The sequence below is a fragment of the Mustela lutreola genome, chromosome 1 (genome assembly GCF_030435805.1).
Source record: "Mustela lutreola isolate mMusLut2 chromosome 1, mMusLut2.pri, whole genome shotgun sequence".
Lineage (NCBI taxonomy): Eukaryota > Metazoa > Chordata > Mammalia > Carnivora > Mustelidae > Mustela > Mustela lutreola.
The window spans coordinates 68,340,846-68,358,107 of NC_081290.1; the positions used below are offsets into that span (position 1 = coordinate 68,340,846).

At 56.3% G+C, this 17,262-nt stretch overlaps 1 protein-coding gene and 1 long non-coding RNA gene across 3 annotated transcripts in view; both read right to left on the reverse strand.

Moving 5' to 3' along the window:
• Positions 1 to 2,529: 2,529 nt before the first annotated feature.
• MAEA (macrophage erythroblast attacher, E3 ubiquitin ligase) overlaps positions 2,530 to 17,262 on the reverse strand; it is a 32,320-nt gene continuing 17,587 nt past the window's right edge. The window contains exons 2-10 of one of the 2 annotated variants that reach the window (XM_059167324.1): positions 16,257 to 16,439; positions 14,132 to 14,335; positions 11,593 to 11,715; positions 10,806 to 10,919; positions 8,075 to 8,151; positions 7,248 to 7,356; positions 4,601 to 4,734; positions 3,630 to 3,825; positions 2,530 to 3,278 (exon numbers count right to left, since the gene is read on the reverse strand). In XM_059167324.1, the coding sequence (XP_059023307.1) occupies positions 3,183 to 3,278; positions 3,630 to 3,825; positions 4,601 to 4,734; positions 7,248 to 7,356; positions 8,075 to 8,151; positions 10,806 to 10,919; positions 11,593 to 11,715; positions 14,132 to 14,335; positions 16,257 to 16,439 (1,236 nt within the window). In that variant the 3' untranslated portion in view covers positions 2,530 to 3,182. The remainder of the gene's footprint in view (positions 3,279 to 3,629; positions 3,826 to 4,600; positions 4,735 to 7,247; positions 7,357 to 8,074; positions 8,152 to 10,805; positions 10,920 to 11,592; positions 11,716 to 14,131; positions 14,336 to 16,256; positions 16,440 to 17,262) is intronic. The other variant, XM_059167334.1, reaches the window with a different exon arrangement.
• Positions 5,221 to 7,237, reverse strand: LOC131827216 (uncharacterized). The gene is made up of 2 exons (XR_009351948.1): positions 5,863 to 7,237; positions 5,221 to 5,756 (listed from the first exon to the last, which is right to left on the reverse strand). It is a non-coding gene; the product is annotated as an uncharacterized LOC131827216 (long non-coding RNA).

Sequence of the window (17,262 nt, forward strand, 5' to 3'; positions counted from 1 at the left end):
TGGATTGACTGTGGTGTTCAAAACTGTAAGAAAATGTTTTTCTGTTGTTCAAGCACCCCAGTCTGTGGTGTTGTTAGGGCAACCTGAACAGACTAAGGCAGTTCCCAGACTGATCTAAAGATTCAACGCTATTCTAGTTAAAATCCCAGCAGGCTTTGTTTAGAGTACTCTTATAAGCTGATTCCAAGACTTAGGTGGAAATGCAGTCAAAACAATTTTGAAAAAGTAGAAACTATATAGAACAAAAGGGGCTCATTTGTACTTTAAAGCTGCAGTGATCCAGATGCTGGGTGTTGGGGTGAGGACAACCCTAAGGCAACTACGCAGAGGAGAACATCCAGAAATAAACCGAGAGAACAACAGCCTGGGGACTTCGCATTATCTTATGGAGACAAAAAAGCCTTCAACATATGATGTTCAATATATGATGTTGTAACGACTGGATGAACACATGGGGGTAAATGGTCCTTAGCCTCTTCCTCACTCCATACACAAGTTCATTGCAATGGGTTACAAACCTAAAAAGCTAAAACAATCTTCTAGAATACAGGGGAGAATATGGTTGGGACCTAAGAATGGGCAAATTTTGGGCACCTGGGTGGCTCAGTGGGTTAAGCCACTGCCTTCGGCTCAGGTCATGATCTCAGGGTCCTGGATCGAGTCCCGCATCGGGCTCTCTGCTCAGCGGGGAACCTGCTTCCCTCTCTCTCTCTCTGCCTGCCTCTCTGTCTACTTGTGATTTCTCTCTGTCAAATAAATAAATAAAATCTTTAAAAAAAAAAATGGGCAAATTTTCTCAGAACAGAAGTTATGAGCCACAAAAGAAAAAGTTAACTGAACTTTACTAAACGTAAAACCTCTGGTGGTCAAATAACAGGCAACCAAGTGCAAATACATGTATCAGACAAAGGATCTGTGCCCCCAATATGGAATGCATTCCTACAAAGAAAAAAAAAAGGGTTATCCAATAAAGAATGGGCAGAAGACTTAAACAGATACAGGACTAACAGCCACTCACCACATCGGCAGGAGCTCAGCATCTGCAGCCATCAGGGAAATAAATGCACATAAGCCCACAGGGATTACCCACTTGAGCCACTAACGGGAAGAATGACGCCACCAAACACTGCCAAACTTGATGCGGACAAACTTGAACGCCCCCATACTGCCAACAGACATGTACAACCGTTACTGGCACTTTGGGAAAAGCCTTGGCAGTTGTGAAATTAAAGGTACAGCACTGGCATGACTCCTTCTACTTCCAGACATTGACTTAAGGGAAATGAAAACAATGTCCACGAAGAACTGTTCCTGCCATATTCACGGCAGCTTGACTTATAGTAACTAGAAGCTGGACACAATGTCCACCGAGAGAACACGCAGCTTGTGGTGCACGTGGAGTGGACTACTGCTCAGCGGTGGAGGAGGGCCACAGACACACTCAGCCATGTGGATGCACCTGAGGCATCTGCTGAACCAAGTCAGGCACAAAGGACCACATGGCCTGTGTTCTGATGTATCCGAGGGCAAGACTAACAGCAGCTGTGCTGATCAAGTCCCAGTGGTGACTGTGCAGCGGTGTGTGGCTGTCTGGGAAGACTCCCGGGCTTGCAGCTTATACCTGGTCCATTTATCAAAACTCATCACACTGTTTATGGAGAACCCGTGTGTTCCAATGGCTACGACTACTATGCTGGTTAAAGCCTACCATGAGCGAAGAGCTGTCAGCCACTGGCATGTCCTGGATCTAAGATGCGCAGGGCTGAGGCTGGCAAGAATGCAGAGCAGGCGGGGGTGGAGGAGGCGGGAAACGGGAGGCTTTAAGTGCTCTGGCCAGCTGACCGTCACTGTCATTGTCTATTGACCTCCACTCACAACGTGGGCGTCCAGCAAGTCACACGTGAATGCATTTGTGGCAGCTTCATCTGCAAACAGCTCAAACTTCTCCAGTGTAGCTAGGACCAATTGCTGTGTTCCACTCACCCTGTGGCTGCCCCCACCACTCTCCTGGCCGAGTAGCTCTCCCCATGTGTGTGGTCACCAGAATGGACCAGAAGGGACCCGGAGGGCAGGCGTGGGGTGTGTGGCTACACGCACATGCACACATACCAATGTCCTCACGACTTTGGGAAGGAAATGGGGGGGTGGCTCAGGTGATGACCAGAGGGAGGCCAGGGGGCCAGGGCGGCAGGGCTGAAGGGCATGGTGGGAAGGAGCTGCTGCTTCCCTGCATCCACCCTGTGCTCTGCGTGGGGGCTCAGCCACAGGTGCACCAGGTGCCCATGGGCAGCAAGAGGCCAACAGGTGCTGGCGAGTTGGGAAAACCCCACTCAGAGGGTCCAGCTGCACTCACTTCCACCAAAGCAGAGCACAGCATCCTCCAGCAGCTGCAGCAGGACTCTGGGATGGGGCCCGTGTGGGGACCCCAGGAGCCACCCTGTTGCGTGGCTGCAGACAAGGGGAGGCCTGGGGCAAGCAGACACAAGCGAGGGTGTCAGAACGCACAGCAGCTTCCACCTCACACAGACATAAGAAATAGAAAACCCTTTTATTAACAGGTTTTACATTTACAGTTTATTAGCTAATCAACATTGACATGCAAAAATAAGCGCTAAATACAACCCTCTACAGTGTGGTTTCGTGTAAACTACAATGGGTCGTTTGATTTGAAAAGTCATCGGTGGTTACTCGGACTGACTGCTAGTTTCTGTAACAACAGCATTAGATCTACAGTTACGGAGCCATCAGCAAGGCCTCTGCAGAACTCGGTCCAGTGGATTTCCACGTGAATACATTCTCAAGCAGGAAATAAGGCGGCACGAATGACGTGACATTGAACCTAGCACACCGTAAGACTGCCCCCACGGCAGCACAGGTGCAGCCCCTTGGGCCCCCTTGCCGAGGATGGCCGTGGGGGCAGGGTGGCGGGAGGGGCGGGGGCGGGGGCGCGGGAGAACCGACTCCTGTTTCCCAAGCGGCCGAAGGCGGCGGGTAGGTCTCTCTGAAAGGGGAGGGCATCAGGTGCCTCAGGTGCACTCCGGAGTCCTACCAGCAGAAGGCTGTCCCCCAGCACGGATGTGCGGACCCAAATCCACCCTTCTAGGAGTGCCCAGCTTCGCTCACTGATCTTTGGTCGCAAGAAACAGAAACGCAGGTGGGCGGGGGCGCACGGGGCGCCCGGCCTACATGATGTACACCTTCTCGGCTTGGGAGAAGTGGAACACTTCTTTGGTCCTCGGACAAACGACTTTGTCATCTTGACGGATGGACAGCAGAGACTGAAACACAACAGGGGCAGGGGGCACATGAACGTGCGGACATAAAGGCCAAACCTCTCCAGGGCACCCACCCACCCGCCCACCGCTGCAGGAGGGCTCGGCTTCTCTCCGCACGCTGCCTCCGGGAGGCCTGCCTGTCTGTGAACCCTGATCCTGCAGCTTCTTGACCACCAGTCTGGCTCTCCAGGGGCAGCGTGGGGCCAAGCCGCCTGCACACGGGGACCCATACCCAGGGACTGCACCCAGCGCAGACAGCAGGCAGCTGGCAGAGACCGTTAGGTCTGCCAGATCCACCACCGCCCCCGTATGTCCCGCCCCGCTCCGCTGTCCCTGCATGTTGTTGCCCCTCACGTTGTAGCCGTAGACATAGCCATTGGGCAGCATCATGGGTGGGTTGTTCTCATTCATCACGTCACCAGAGATCTTGCAGACCAGGCGGGAGTTGGCGCAATGGGCCATGGGCAGGGGCTGTGCCAGCTTGTTCAGGGAACGGCTGCACACGGGGCAGTCGGGGCTCTTGGAGCTGCCGTCCTCCTTGTAGCACTGTCTGCGCAATGGTTAAGGAAGGGTCGTGGGGTGGGGGGCACTGGGCATGCTGAGGCCACCCCAGCTGCCAGGCAGGAATCAAGCCTGGAGCTCTCAAGACAGAGCAAACACTGCATCAAGCAGGAAAATGGCCTCACTAAGGCTGCACCAGCCCAGCCCAAGAACCCTACTGCCCCACACCCCTGTGCACCTGCCCCTTCTCAGGCACCAGAGCCCGTGGCCAGTGCCCACAACACTCACTGTGGTCCCATCACACAGATGGCCACGAAAGCCAACAGCCCCGGGTCCCAAGGGGCCCACATGCCACATTCGAGAGGGACACTTGGGCACTGGGGTCACAATCCCACTGCTCTCTGGTGGCAGGGGAATGACCGCTATGGCAAACATGTTTTCAAACAAGACACTGGGCCAGGGATGGCCAGGGCTCAGACCAAGAGAAGCTCGAGGAGATTCTCAGGAATCACACGGGAGCCTTCAGAATGGCAGCCAGACCCAGCTGCCAGAAGGTACACCAACACCAGCCTTGCAGCCTGTGAGCAGCGCCGGATGGTGTCTGGGAATGAGTGAACACTGAAGAGGCTGGGGGCAGAGTTGCCCCACGACCACCACCCCTGACCGCCCGGGACCAAGCACCCACCACACAAACCACAAGCAAAGGCCTCATGTTGGGAAGGGCGTGGTGCCTGCCTGCTCACTGGAGGACAGAAAGCCCCAGATGTGGAGCCCAGGCTAAGGAGGGCCAAGCCTGCGGGTTCCCTCGCCCGCCAGAAGGATACGGTGTCTTTATGGCCGAGAGGCCGGCCTGCAGCGTCAGGGTGAACACAGAGTTGTTGCCCAGCTGGTGCAGCCGGTAGTTGTCGTAGCGGAACTGCTGGATCAGCATGCGCCACCGGGCCGGGTCCAGCAGGTCCTGCAAGAGATGGAGCAGAGCCGCGCTGGGGACGGCACAGGGCCATCAACCCCAACAGCGAGTGACAAAGCCTTCCTGGCCTGCCCTTATCAACCCGCGCCCGCCAGCTTGGACTCCCAAGTCTGCATGGACACGAATGATAGGGGGGGGGGGGGCTGTGGCCTCGTGGCAGGAAGGGGATACAGTGGGCCGAAGGACAGCACTGAGGTTTCAGGGGCAAAATCTCACTCCAGAAAGAAACTTCCTGGGCCAGGAGTCACCCCCATGTCACAGATGGAGTCATACAACAGAACAGGAAGCCTGGTTAATGTGTGTCCCCAGAGCTTCCCAGGTTCTGAGTCACCAAGAACAGCAAGGGAGGGCATATGCCAGCAAGACTGAAACCCTGCATGTCATGCACAGGGGTCAGGCCCCACGATGAGGGAGGAGATGCGGGCACCCATTCAGCAGGGGCTCTACGGGCAGACAGTACGCTCAACTCCAATGTTATAAAAACACGTCTTTAATGTCATTATTATTGTAACAAAGTCCACAGTGGACCAAGGTCATAGTCCAGAGGCTTTGCAACCCCCACTCCGAGACCCTTGGCCTTGGGCCTCTGGTGTGGCCACCTCTCCCTAACTAGAGCACATCGCCCTGCTCCTCGTGGGAACCCGAGACACACCTGTGACTGCCTGCCACAGGGGGCAAGGCCTCTGTGCCCTCAGCATGGCAGGGCATGGCCCTGCCCCAGCACTGCCCTCTGGAGTCCCGTGCCCCCCAGGCCATCCCCTCTGTGTGCACACTGGTCTTCCTCAGGCATGCCGTCCGTGTCCAGTTACGAGGCCATGCATCAGTGGGCTGTGTCTGCCTGTCCCCCGCCGGCCTGGACTCTGCAGCGACTGTGTGGCTTCTCTTCACACTGCCCTGATGCCTCCCTGAGGGTCAGCCCTCCAGCCCGCAGGCGGGTATGGCACCTGCCTCATGCTCCCAGAGTGGACATCTCACCCTCCAGGGCAGGCCCTCTCTGCCTTCTCTCAAAGCTTCTCCAGGGCAGGGGAGAGAGACAGAAGAGACTGTAAGTTAAAGCTCAGTCTCATTCCTGCAGAGCCCGTGACCTGAGGCTTGATTATGGGAAACTCCCCATACCTCCGAGCCACGTGAGTCCAGTCGTGGGGGAGATGCTGCCACTGCCTTGTGGATGGCCGAGCACTCCAGCCACCGGGGGCTGTCTGCCCATGAAACTGCATGGGGCAGCCAGGGCCTTGGAAAGAGCCCATCATCAGGGCTCAGGGAACAAGCCTGGTCCAGCCCACAGGGAAGGCAGTTTATTTCATTCCCCAGGAACAGGCTGGCAGTCAGGGGACAGCACATGGCTGAGCGTCTGCTGAGGGTGTCGGCAGGTGGACTTCCAGGCCCACAGAGTGCTGAGGGAGGCATATTCAGAAACTAGTTTCCTTCTAAGAACATACAGGAGGAAGAGCCACCCCCCAATCAGGCCAGTACCCTGATCTCAGGCTTTCCGACCCGAGACTCTGGAATTCTGTCACGGAGCCCAGACAGACGAAGACAGAAAACTGTGGGAGGAACTGAGCAACAAACACCTATACATGTGGGCACAGCTGGGAGAGCCCCGGTCTCCATGGGCAGCAGCAACAGGGTCCCAAGCAGGGCTGGCACAGGTGGCAGAGAGCACAGTGGCTTCTGGAAAGGCAGTGCTTGTGTGCAAGGGACCTGGGAACGTGATGGCCACGCCTCCAAGCAAAGTGCAGGGTCAGGGGAGGGGGGTGGGGAGCCAACGGGGTTGCGGGGAGCCTGGCTTCTCTGGAAACATTTACCTTTAAAACGTGTGGACAGAAAACTGACACAGGGATAAACTCATCTAAAGAAATCAGAACTTGATGATTTGGAAACTTCCATCCATGTTGCAAAAAATGAGAAAGCTGCTCCAGAGAGAACACAAAGGGCATATCCAAGCAAGCCTAAGGACACCCATGGGGGTGTGACCAAGGGCTGATGGCCAAGGGGCCAGCATGGGGAGGAGCCAGAAGGAAAGTGGGAAGGCTGTCTGAATTCCTAGGTTCTCCAGGACACCACTGTGAGCAGTTCAGCTGCAAACACGTAACATCTCTCAAGACAAGAGGACCCTAAAGGCAGATCAGAGATTCCCAGGGCTGTCCTGAGGGTTCCAGATGGGCATCACCTGGTTTCAAGAGGCCAGACACGCTACCCTTGCAATGCTGAGCAAGCTGGCTAGTAATGCTATGTGACCACACCGGCCCAGACCCCACGTGGACCTCCAAGGCCAAGAGGAGCAGTGGAAAGACAATGGAGATGAGGCAGAACACGGGGCAAATGGGGAAGGCGACAGGTGAGGCACCCAGACGTGAAACATCTCCAGGCTGAGACCCCTCATGTGTGGTTCTGACCCAAGCCTCCCACTGGCAAGGCAGGAGCGAGGGGGAAAGTGCGTGTGGTGTGCGGTCCCATGCCCAGGCCCTCCCCAACCCTGAGAGCCCACAGGCACGGCTTACCTTGTAGGGTGAGATGTGTGTGTCTGGGGGGAAGGCCAGCATGCCCATCACCTGGCGGACCTCGTCAAGCTGGCTCCCTTCAGCCTGACTGAAGTGCTTCCTAGCGTGTCTATGAAACATTCCAGATTTGTCTGAGTTTGCCTTTCTATCTTAAAGAATCAGAGCTCCCCATCTGCCAGAGCCTCAGTACCAAGTAAGCCCCACCTCATGTGACCTGGGCCAGGGTCTGCCACAGCGAGGTGAGGCGAGGGTCCCTCTCCTGAAGTGGACAGGGAGGGGGATGAGGCTTGAGGTACCAAGCACAGAATCCCATTCAGAAAACACCAAGAGGCAGTGACCCAAGCCCTTCCAAGTGACCCTGGTGTACGTGAACCCAAACCCTGACGACACAATCCTGGGAGGACCCAGAGGCATCCCAGCTCTCGCAGTGCCTCAACAACTCCCCTTCTGACTCTGAGAGCCCACCTGCCACCCCAAAGGAACAGCCCCTCCCTGCCCGGGCTGCACAGATTGGGCTTGACCCAGGCCTCCCTGCACTGCCTGCCCCTGGTGGAGCCCAGGCTCCCATACCTGCAGACCAGCCTCCTGCCCAAAGGCTCCCTTGTGCCCACCCAATGGCCAGCACTATTCTGGGGCGGGTGGAAACAGCCTCAGAACCAAGGACCCTGAGCCCACGTGCTAAGTCGGCCTCATGCTGCCTGGACAGAACAGAGTCTGGGTGCCAGTCATTAGCACCCTACTGTTCACAGGCAGGGCCCAGCCGGTCAGGGCAGACCTGACCCTCCACACTTCATTCCCCAGAGCCCAGGAGGCCCCTCTCTACATACCTCACGGCGTCGAGTCTCTTATTCTGCCGGATGAGCTCAATGAACTCCTGAATCCTTAGGCTGAACTCCAGGCAACTCTGGGAGTAAAGACAAGACCAGGCTTGGGGAGGGTTGCCACAGAGCCACACTCACAGGCTGACCCTGCCAGACCTGCTGGACACTGCACACCCCGCCAAGCAAGCTCAAAGCCCCCGGGGAGGTGGGTCTGGTACCAAGACTGTAATTTCCGCCTGCTGTCGAAACTTTCCTGGCTCTGACAGCACGTGGGCCCAGCGCTCCTGGCACAGTGGGAGCAGCACTGAACGCACGGACCGCTGGCCCTGAGTGGTTACCCACTGGCCAGGCTTCGGGACAACAGGACAGGCAGGCACAAGTGCAGGCAGGCTGCCAGGCTTCACCCCACGTCCCTGTGAGGAGGCCGCAGACCCTCAGCAGTTCGGAGGGTGTGAGACAGGACTTCCAGTGGGAAGCACGTGAGCCCTAGAACACAAGTTTCCACCCCCTTTCCAAGGACAAAGCAGCTGTATGGATTTGGTCTCGCGGTGATAAAGTAAAAGCATGGGGACGTGCCCCCAGAACCCTGTGTGGCATTGTCCACCCTGACCTGCTCTGGGAGAGGGAGGCCAGTTCCGGTTCAGAGGCTCTGATGCCTGGTGGGAGAAGAGGAGGAGAGACTGGGAGGTGGCGCCTCACAGAAGAGAGCAAAGCAATGTGCACAGAGCCAGTGAGAGAAGCCCGGTCCCAGAGCAGGGACACCAGGCTGAGGTGGGGACAGTCTGTAGGGACTCCTGGGGGGAACCTTCTAGGCAGAGGAAGATCCAGTCCAAAGGCCCTGGGGAGGGCAGGTGGGACCAGGAGGAGCACAGGGCTGGTGGGGGCTGTCAGAGCAAAAGATGGAAGGTGCAGGGTTTGCAGAGGGCACGAAGTCTGGGACGTCAACTGCTAGAAGCAGCACTGCCACGCCCCTCAGTCGCGTGTCTGATAGGCGTCAGTACAAACATAGCACGTGTGGTTCTGAGGGGACGCTACCAGGGGGCACCACCAGCAGAAGCCCGAGGGCTAACTCTGCAATGTCCCTCCGGTTGGCTGGGGTCGGGGGAAGGCAGGAGAAATTAACTTTTATAACCTAAGATGAAAAACTGGATTATTTAACAAAGATGCTAATTTAAACTCACATATCTTCAATATGGTTTTAGGAAAACACTCAGTATTTCCAACCAGAAGCAAAATACATGGAATTAACAGAACAAGAGAAAAATCTCTGCGTTCTCCGCTCATTTACCATTTTGCCTTCCACGGCACCTGGGTCATGAGATGACATGGATGGTCTATGAGGAAAGTCCGTCAGTCAACCCCAAATGTCCAGCGCTTACCAAGTTTACCAATCATGTGGACTGCTCCCACCCGAGCCTCCAAGCATGCGCTCTGGCATTCTGATGAAGCCTCTTAGCCAGGCCCCAGGGATGGAGTCCTCCAAGCCCCCACCCCAGTTCCACGGACACCAGGGTGGAGCACTGGCTGGTGTGACTTCCTTGGGGGCCCACCAGGCCGTCAGAGGCAAAGGTGCAGAGAGCTACCTACGTGGTGCCCAACACATCCACACCACAGGAGCTTGGGGCCTGAGTGTGTTCCCTGGCCCCCTCCTCTCCTGCCCTCTGCACCAACGTGGCAATCTGTCCTGACCCCCAACTGGATGGAGCCGATGCTATGTGCTGGGTGGCAGCACAAACCAGCCCCAGCTATGACCAGCAGAGGCCGAGGGGTGAAGACAACGAGAGGGGCCCTGCCTGCCTCCACAGGGCACCTGACAGTTACCACTGCTGTGCTCGAGGATGCCAGCAGCTCTACCGGCAGGAGGGGGCCACCAGGTGGGCATCCCAGACAGACAAGGTCATGGTCAACTCTCTGCGACTCACACGTTTAAACATGTTCTACTACCGTACAGCTCTTTTCTGGTAGGTCACCTTCCAAACAGTCCGCTAACGGACAAACACATGTGTACCGAAACCCAGGTGCTCAGACTCGAATGTGAAATACCACGATTCCAGGTCATCACACCAAGCACGGGGGGCTGAACAGGTCCTTCCCATGCGAGCCAGGAGGGCCTGGCGCATGCACATTTATGACTCCGTCGGCTTCCTAGACGCAGCACCCATGTTGTGGCTTCCGCTGTCCTTAGGTGTCTGGAGATGGGAGTCAACTCAACAGACAGGCGCCCACCACTTTAGAAGTATTTTCCAGCTATGTGAAACTTGGGTCTCAAAGTTCCTTTTCTTGCCTAGAGTCTCACAACTGATGTGAGGGATCCATGGTCGTCAGGCATGGCCCCCCCCCACGCATCTGTCCCCTCCCCCGCCTGCGTGTGCGCTCACACGTGTACACACACATGCGCACACTGTCTGGGCCTACTCTGCTCAGCTGACACTGCAGAAGAAGCCTGTTTTCGGGTCATTAGCTGGTCTTCCCGGAGCACTTGGGAACGGCTGTTTACGCTCTCTGCAGTTAAATGTTCCAGTGACGGGAGCCCGCCGTCGCGGATACGGCCGCCCGCCCTCCCCGCTGGGACCCGGCTATGCGGCAGTGCCCTCGCCAAGCAGCAGCGTTGACTGGACGTAGCAGGGCTTGCAGAAACCACCTGTCAGGATGGGGAGCTACGTCCCTTCGGACCTGGTTCCCACCGTGCGGCACAGCTTGGGGGCTGGAGCAGGAGAGCAGGGCAAGTGTTACATACCAATTCTGGCTTTCCTTTTATGGTTTCCATACCAAGATCCTCACTCTCTTTAGGGGGACCACTGGCCACTCTACTTTTCCGTCCCGTCTTCGCGTCGTGCTCGCTTTGGCGGCCCTGAGTGGCAGAGAGCGTCACCCTTGGCTGGTGACTATGTGCACATGACAAGCTCAACCGGGGAGAGGTTAAAGGCGCTCAGTTTAGAAAACAGAAAACAAACAGTTTTTCTAACGGAGGCAGGGGAAGGTTAATAGAAGTTAAACATTTCTGCAAGCTCCGGGGACAACACCTGTCAGTAAGCATGTTTTGGGTCTCTAAGTTATGATTAAGGGTCCACTCTGGAAGCTGCTTGTGGGTCTCAAGAAAAGCTGTACCAGAGAGGAGCCCAGCCTGGAACGCTGCACCCCTGCAGGCGGACCGGGCTTTCCTGCCTCGGTGACTAAGGGGTCGGGGGTGGGAAGGACCTGCAGCCGCTAACAAGCTGAGCACACGCAGGCAGGCGGCACCTTGCTCCTTCAGAACCCCATGCTCAGAACACTTGTCCAAACCATAATGCAGAACGGGGTACACTTTTTAGGGATTTTACCTAAAACCCAAACATCACAACCAAAAATAACCCCAAAGCTACACCAAACCCCACAAACCACCCCCCCAAACCAGAAGCACAGAACTCTGAGTCAACAGGTGCAGGCCAGTGGGCTGCAGGCAGGTGTCTGCCCCGCCCCCGTGCCATGCCCCCAGCCCCATCCTGAGTGGTCCCTCCCACAGCCGCACCCGGGCTCCTGCACACCTTCATCTTGCGCAGCCGGGATTTGTTGTCGTGACACCAGGCCAGACAGGTGGCCGTCTCCCGCCTCTCCAGGGACTCTTCCACTTCTTTGGCCGTCAGGAACATCTCGATGTTCACTAAGTCCTTAGGGGAAGGAAGCAGTGCGCACTCAGAACACCGGACGTCAGGACCCCAGGCCCAAGTCTGCAGATGCTCCCCCATCCCCCAGCACACCCCACCCAGCCAGCTCCTGAGCTCCCACCCTGTGTCCAAGCACAGCCCACCGGCCAGCTCAGCCAGCTTCTCCAGCTTCCCTGGGCCAGGATGAGGGGCAGGCCCGCAAATCATTTGGATACAGTCTCCCAAACCAAAGGCCCAATCCACAACCTCGCCCCCGACCCTAGCAGCGGCCTGACCCTGTTACACACCTTCACAATCAGCCCTGGGAACCCTGGCAACCCATACCCTCATCTTGTTTTGTTTTTTCCCTCTGAAGATGTATTTGAGATTCTGAGAAGGAGCAGTGAGGGCCGAGGGCCGGTGGGTGGCGTCAGGGCCAGCACAGGCACTGCCCGGGCATCTCGCTGGGGAAAAGACATAGCCAGTCCAGGGCAGAAGAGCCCCCAACCTGAAGGGCAAGCGGTGTGCCGCCATCAGGGTCAGCGCCCTGCAGATGACCTAGGGGCTCGCCAGCTCAGTACAGCAGCCCAGCCGTGGGCAGTCTGGGCCAGGTCGCCCAAGTCTTCCGGAACCAACAGATGGATCCCCAGCCTCACTCGGCCTCAGGCCCCACACCCTGACTGCAGGCCTGTCGAGGCAGCAAGGTCAGACAGGGGCAGATCCAGAGAGACACTGCTCTGCCCTGCTTCCTTGCCCCCTGACCCCTAACCCTCCTGACATGAGCTCTGACAATAAGCGCTGAGCACCGCAGCCTCACATCATCTCAGAGCTCAGCTGTTCTCATGAACCATTGCTTTGGCCATCTCTCTGGCATCTTCTTCTCTTTTCTAAAGCCTCCCTGCAGGAAAACACTGGGCCACCTACATGAGGGTCATCTTTCCTATTTCCCATCTCTGGTTTTCAGTTTTCCTCTAAATTCTGAGAGATGGCCTCTCCTGCCCGCACCTCAGGGTCCACCTGTGTCTTTGGTCCACACGGCCTCAGGGTTTGGGTCTTTGCCATCTTTCTCTTCTGCTGATGGCTGTCCTGGATGTCCATGGACCCTGGGGTGTGGGACCCACACCAGAAGTGTTAAACCGGGTGACTGGAGGCAAGCTAGAAATCATGCCAGACAATCAGGGTCGCCCCCATGAGGTGCCACCACTGATTTCAAATGCAGACAGACACACCAGGACACCAGCAGGGTAGGACTCTCTTCTAAGACCACGGCTCCGTGTGCGACACACAGCCCCTATCTGGGCTGACCTGATAAGCTCTCCCTCCATGGCATCTTTTGACAAACAGAAGTTTTAAATGTGAATGAACCCTGGTACATCAACCTCTTGGTTGGTGACAGCACCCCATCTTGTCAGAAGACCTCCCCCCAAGGGCCTAAGCTTGCTTCTGGAAGCAACCTTAATTCTACCTATAGCTGTGGAGCTGGGCATTCCACATGTAAATCTCACAGGGATCCTTTAGCGAATGTCCAAGGTCGTACCACCGCCATCATCGTGACTCACAGAGGAACCAGAGAGAGCCTATTAGAGCAGTGCTTCCAACTCAACACCCCCAACCCACACCCATCTCAGTTGAGGGGAAGCCTCACTCTACGAGTTCTGCATGTGCTCAGACCCCCCACACTCCAGTACCGGAAAGCTCCCAGGCCTGTCCCAGGACCCTCCCTTCATCTCTGCAAGTCGACCCCAACCAGCCTTCTGAAAATCACCAGCCATCCTGCCCCTTTGCCCTGTGCACCCCTGTAAACAATCCTGTTGGACCACCTGCCTCTCTCCCCTTCAAAGCCCATGTTCCTGAGGCTAGGAGCACCTGGCCACTCTCTGCCCACAGGGGCAGGGAAAGGAGTGCAGGCTATCTGCGAGCACCCACGTGACCATGCAGAGGCACCGGTGGTGCCAGACAAACACAAGGACCACAGAGCCCGTCCATCAGGTATACAATGGCCATGCTGGGCAGGGAAGGAAAAGGGTAGGAGGAGCAGGACCAAGGGACTACTGGGTGCAGAGTGGAGACCGGTGGGCCAGGGAGATGCAATGGCCCGATGACAGAAGGGCAGCACACAGGCTAGACAACAGACAGAGGTGCACAGGAGTCTGAGAAGTGCTGGCATGGGGTGAGGGCACTGGACGCCTTTGCCACTGCTGAGCAGCCTTGCTCCCGAAGCTCCACAGAGCCTGGCCTGCATGGGCACTGACAGCCAGAGCATCGCCTGTCTCTATGCCTGAACTGTGGAAACCGCTGCAGACAGGTGGGTGGGACGCCGCGAACAGTACCAAAGGACGGGTACAGAGTGGGGATGACCCCCTGCCGCAGGCTGCTGCCGGAGCGTGCAACACTGGCCCTGGTGCCCAGACTGGGATGGCGGGGGCCCGTGCATGCCCACCTCAATGCCGCTCTGGCGTGCCAGCTTCACGGCGGTGTTGTAGTAGCCGCAGCGCAGCAGGTGCTCCACCATCATGCGGTCCATGCGCTTCCTCTTCCACATGCTGGCGGCCGCTGGCTGGTCGCTGCTGTGCTCCTTGAGGTGCTCGATCCGCCGTTTGCACAGCTTGGCGCTCTCGTCCTCTGCCTGGATAGACTCCACTGCCTGTGCCGTGGGCAGAAGGCACGTCAGCACAGGGCCCTTGCCACCATAGGGCAGACATCAGAGGGGGGCGGGGGGTGTCCCTGGGGCTGGGGGACAGAAGCAGCAAAGGGGAGCACCTCCCTGTCCCGTCACCACCCAGAGGCAAGTCAACACCTGCCCCTCAGAGCCGCACCTTCTTGCCCTCTGTGGTCTGGGGCTGAGCTACCACCAAAGCCTGACTGCACGTTTGTTGCCACTTCCTGACTACCTCAGCCATCTGTTAGCATTTTGCGGCTTTCTATCCTTGCTAATACTTTTCTCCTCAACGTCAAGTCTGTTCAAAATGAATACAGCTCCGCAGACACGTTCCCTATCAGCTCTGGCTGGGAGGGCAGCTGACCGCCAAGTAGGTGACACATGATCAGGGCCACCAAGGAGCCAGACACGCAAATGCACCCAGGGCCCCAGTCGGCCTGCGTTTCCCTCAAGCGCTCGCCATGCTCTCCAGCAGCCCCCTGCTGCTAGAATACTTGCTGCTTCTTTGGAAGTGGTTTTCTTCCTTCAGCTGCTTTTAAGATTTTTCTCTCTTTTCAGTTTCATGATGCGAAATTCTAGGTTTATCTTTTTTTATCCATTTAGGACTCTGAACTGGTAACTTCCATCAATTCTGAGAATCGTGGCTACTCTTCCTGTGCCCTCTCTTGACTTTGGTCAAACATGGTCTCCAATCTAGTCTCTGTGGCTTCCCACCCTCTTACACAGCTCTGTGTTTTTGGTTCTGTGTGCTGCTAGAATTTCTCGGTAATTTCCTCACACCTACCTTCCAGCTCACAAATCCTCTCTAGCTTTGTCTGACTGTTAAATGTTAAAAAGTGTGTTATAAGCAAACACTTGAGTTTTTCATTTCAGTTATACTTTTAATTTACGTTTTATTTGGTTTATTTTAAACTCTCAATTATGCTTTATGCTTTATATGCCCTTGCAAATATCCTCAGCTGTTTCATCTTTGGCTATAGTCAAGTTTGGTCCCTGATAATCTCTACATCTGAAATCTGAGTGAAGTCTCCTGTTCGTGCCACACTTTAACAAACCTCAACCACAGCTTCCCATGCACCTTGTGGTCCTCTGTGACCCCTGATGCTCTGGCGGACAGTGTCCTGCCCCTGGGAAATGCATTTAGTGTGCCTAGCGCCTGGAGGCTCCATCAGCTGGGACCCCTTACCTCAGGCTGAAGAGAAGGGTCTTGGCTCCCCTAGTGTTCTGAAACAGGCTGTGATGCTCTGCCATAGGAGGCCACCCTTGGGGCACCCCCACCTGACATACACGGCCACCAGATCTCACTACCAGCCCTGGCCTCCCCCCACCCCCAAGCTGGCCCCAGACACTGGCCAGCAAGGCAGCCATGGGTCCTGCCCTTCTCTCCTCTTGGCCCCTGCCCTCCAATTCTGATCACCTTTCTGTCCCATGAGCCCTTTGACATGTTCAGTAGGATGTTATGAAGCATCTTGCTGTGTTCTTTGGGTGGTTCCCCAGGCACGGTAGTGTACCCTACCTCCCTCTCCCAGAAATGAGAAACCCTATATGAAGCTTTGAGGGGAAAGCCTAAAAATAATAAATCATCTGCCTCCTGTCTGTGCTTGAGACACTCCTGAGCTGGGACAACCCAGCGACACAGGAGCAGGAACACAGGACTAGAAGCCGGACGCCAGCCCCGAAGAGGCTGCAGAGCACAGAGAGCATGGAGGGGCTCGCCTCTCTCACACTCTGGCTGTGAGAGCCTACCTCCCCAAGGCACGGCTGTCTGGTTTCTGCTGCATCCTGGCTCCCGCAGAGGACAGCCCTTTTGGGGACAGCCTGAGTCCATCAGAATGCTGGGCTGTAGGACCTACACTATAGCTCACACGTAGGCAGGTGGGCAGGATGGTCCAGAAGCCGCACTGACCTTCCTCTTGAGGACACTGAGCTTCTCCACCACACCATCCAGAAGGCTGACCACAGAGTCCACGGCAGGGCAGCTGCTCAAAGTCTTCTCCAGCTCGGCCACCACCATGGTGACGTGGCTCGTTTCTCGATCAATGTTTTTCTGAGCAGCCCGAAAGCGTTTATTTAGTGTTTCGTAGGGCACCTGGGGAAGAACGGTAATTGATGTGTGAGCACCAGCAGTCCTACATGTGCGACGCCCAGACCCCCTTCACAGTGTTTTGGCAGGCACAAGTCCTAGGCTACTTGCACTCTACAGACACATCTACTCTAACCCTGACCGAGGCCCACAAAAAGCCTGTGTGAACGGAGGCTCATTTGTGTTCCTGGATGAGGACACTAATGAGAAGACACATACCCTCCCCGCCCCACAAATCCAGAGGCAGCTCCTTTCTTTCCAGAAAACTGTTAAAGGCACACTAACAAAATAATCCCAAAGTTCATCCAGGAGGCCAAACAGCTGAAGGAGATGACCACCACGAGATCCATCAGATGGAAAACCCGCAGTGGCCTGTGATGGGGCCGGCAGGTGCCGCAGACTCGGGACACCGGGAAGGCCACGCAGGACAAGGTGGAAGCGCACAGACGGTCGGGGTGTCAGCATGTCGCCACAGGTATGCATCTAAGTCATCTCAGTCAGACCACATTTATTCAGCCCCCAGGGACAAAACCACCTCTCCCTATAGAACAGCCAACAAAAGACCCAGGAAGGATGGCGTGTCACTGAGAGACAGTGGCTGCCAACACTGCTCCCAGACCTTCTCGGGCTCCAGGTCCAGTACTTCTCACTCGTCAAATGCAGCTCATGTGGCATGGACGCCCTGGCAGTCAGCAGTTCACCACAGAAGTCTGCACTGCCACTCCACCAGGTGCCAGGTGCCATGCATGGCAGGGAGGAACCTGGGATTGACAGGAGCAGGGACACCTAAGGGACCTAGACACTAACCTAGACACCAGGGGCCCCAGCA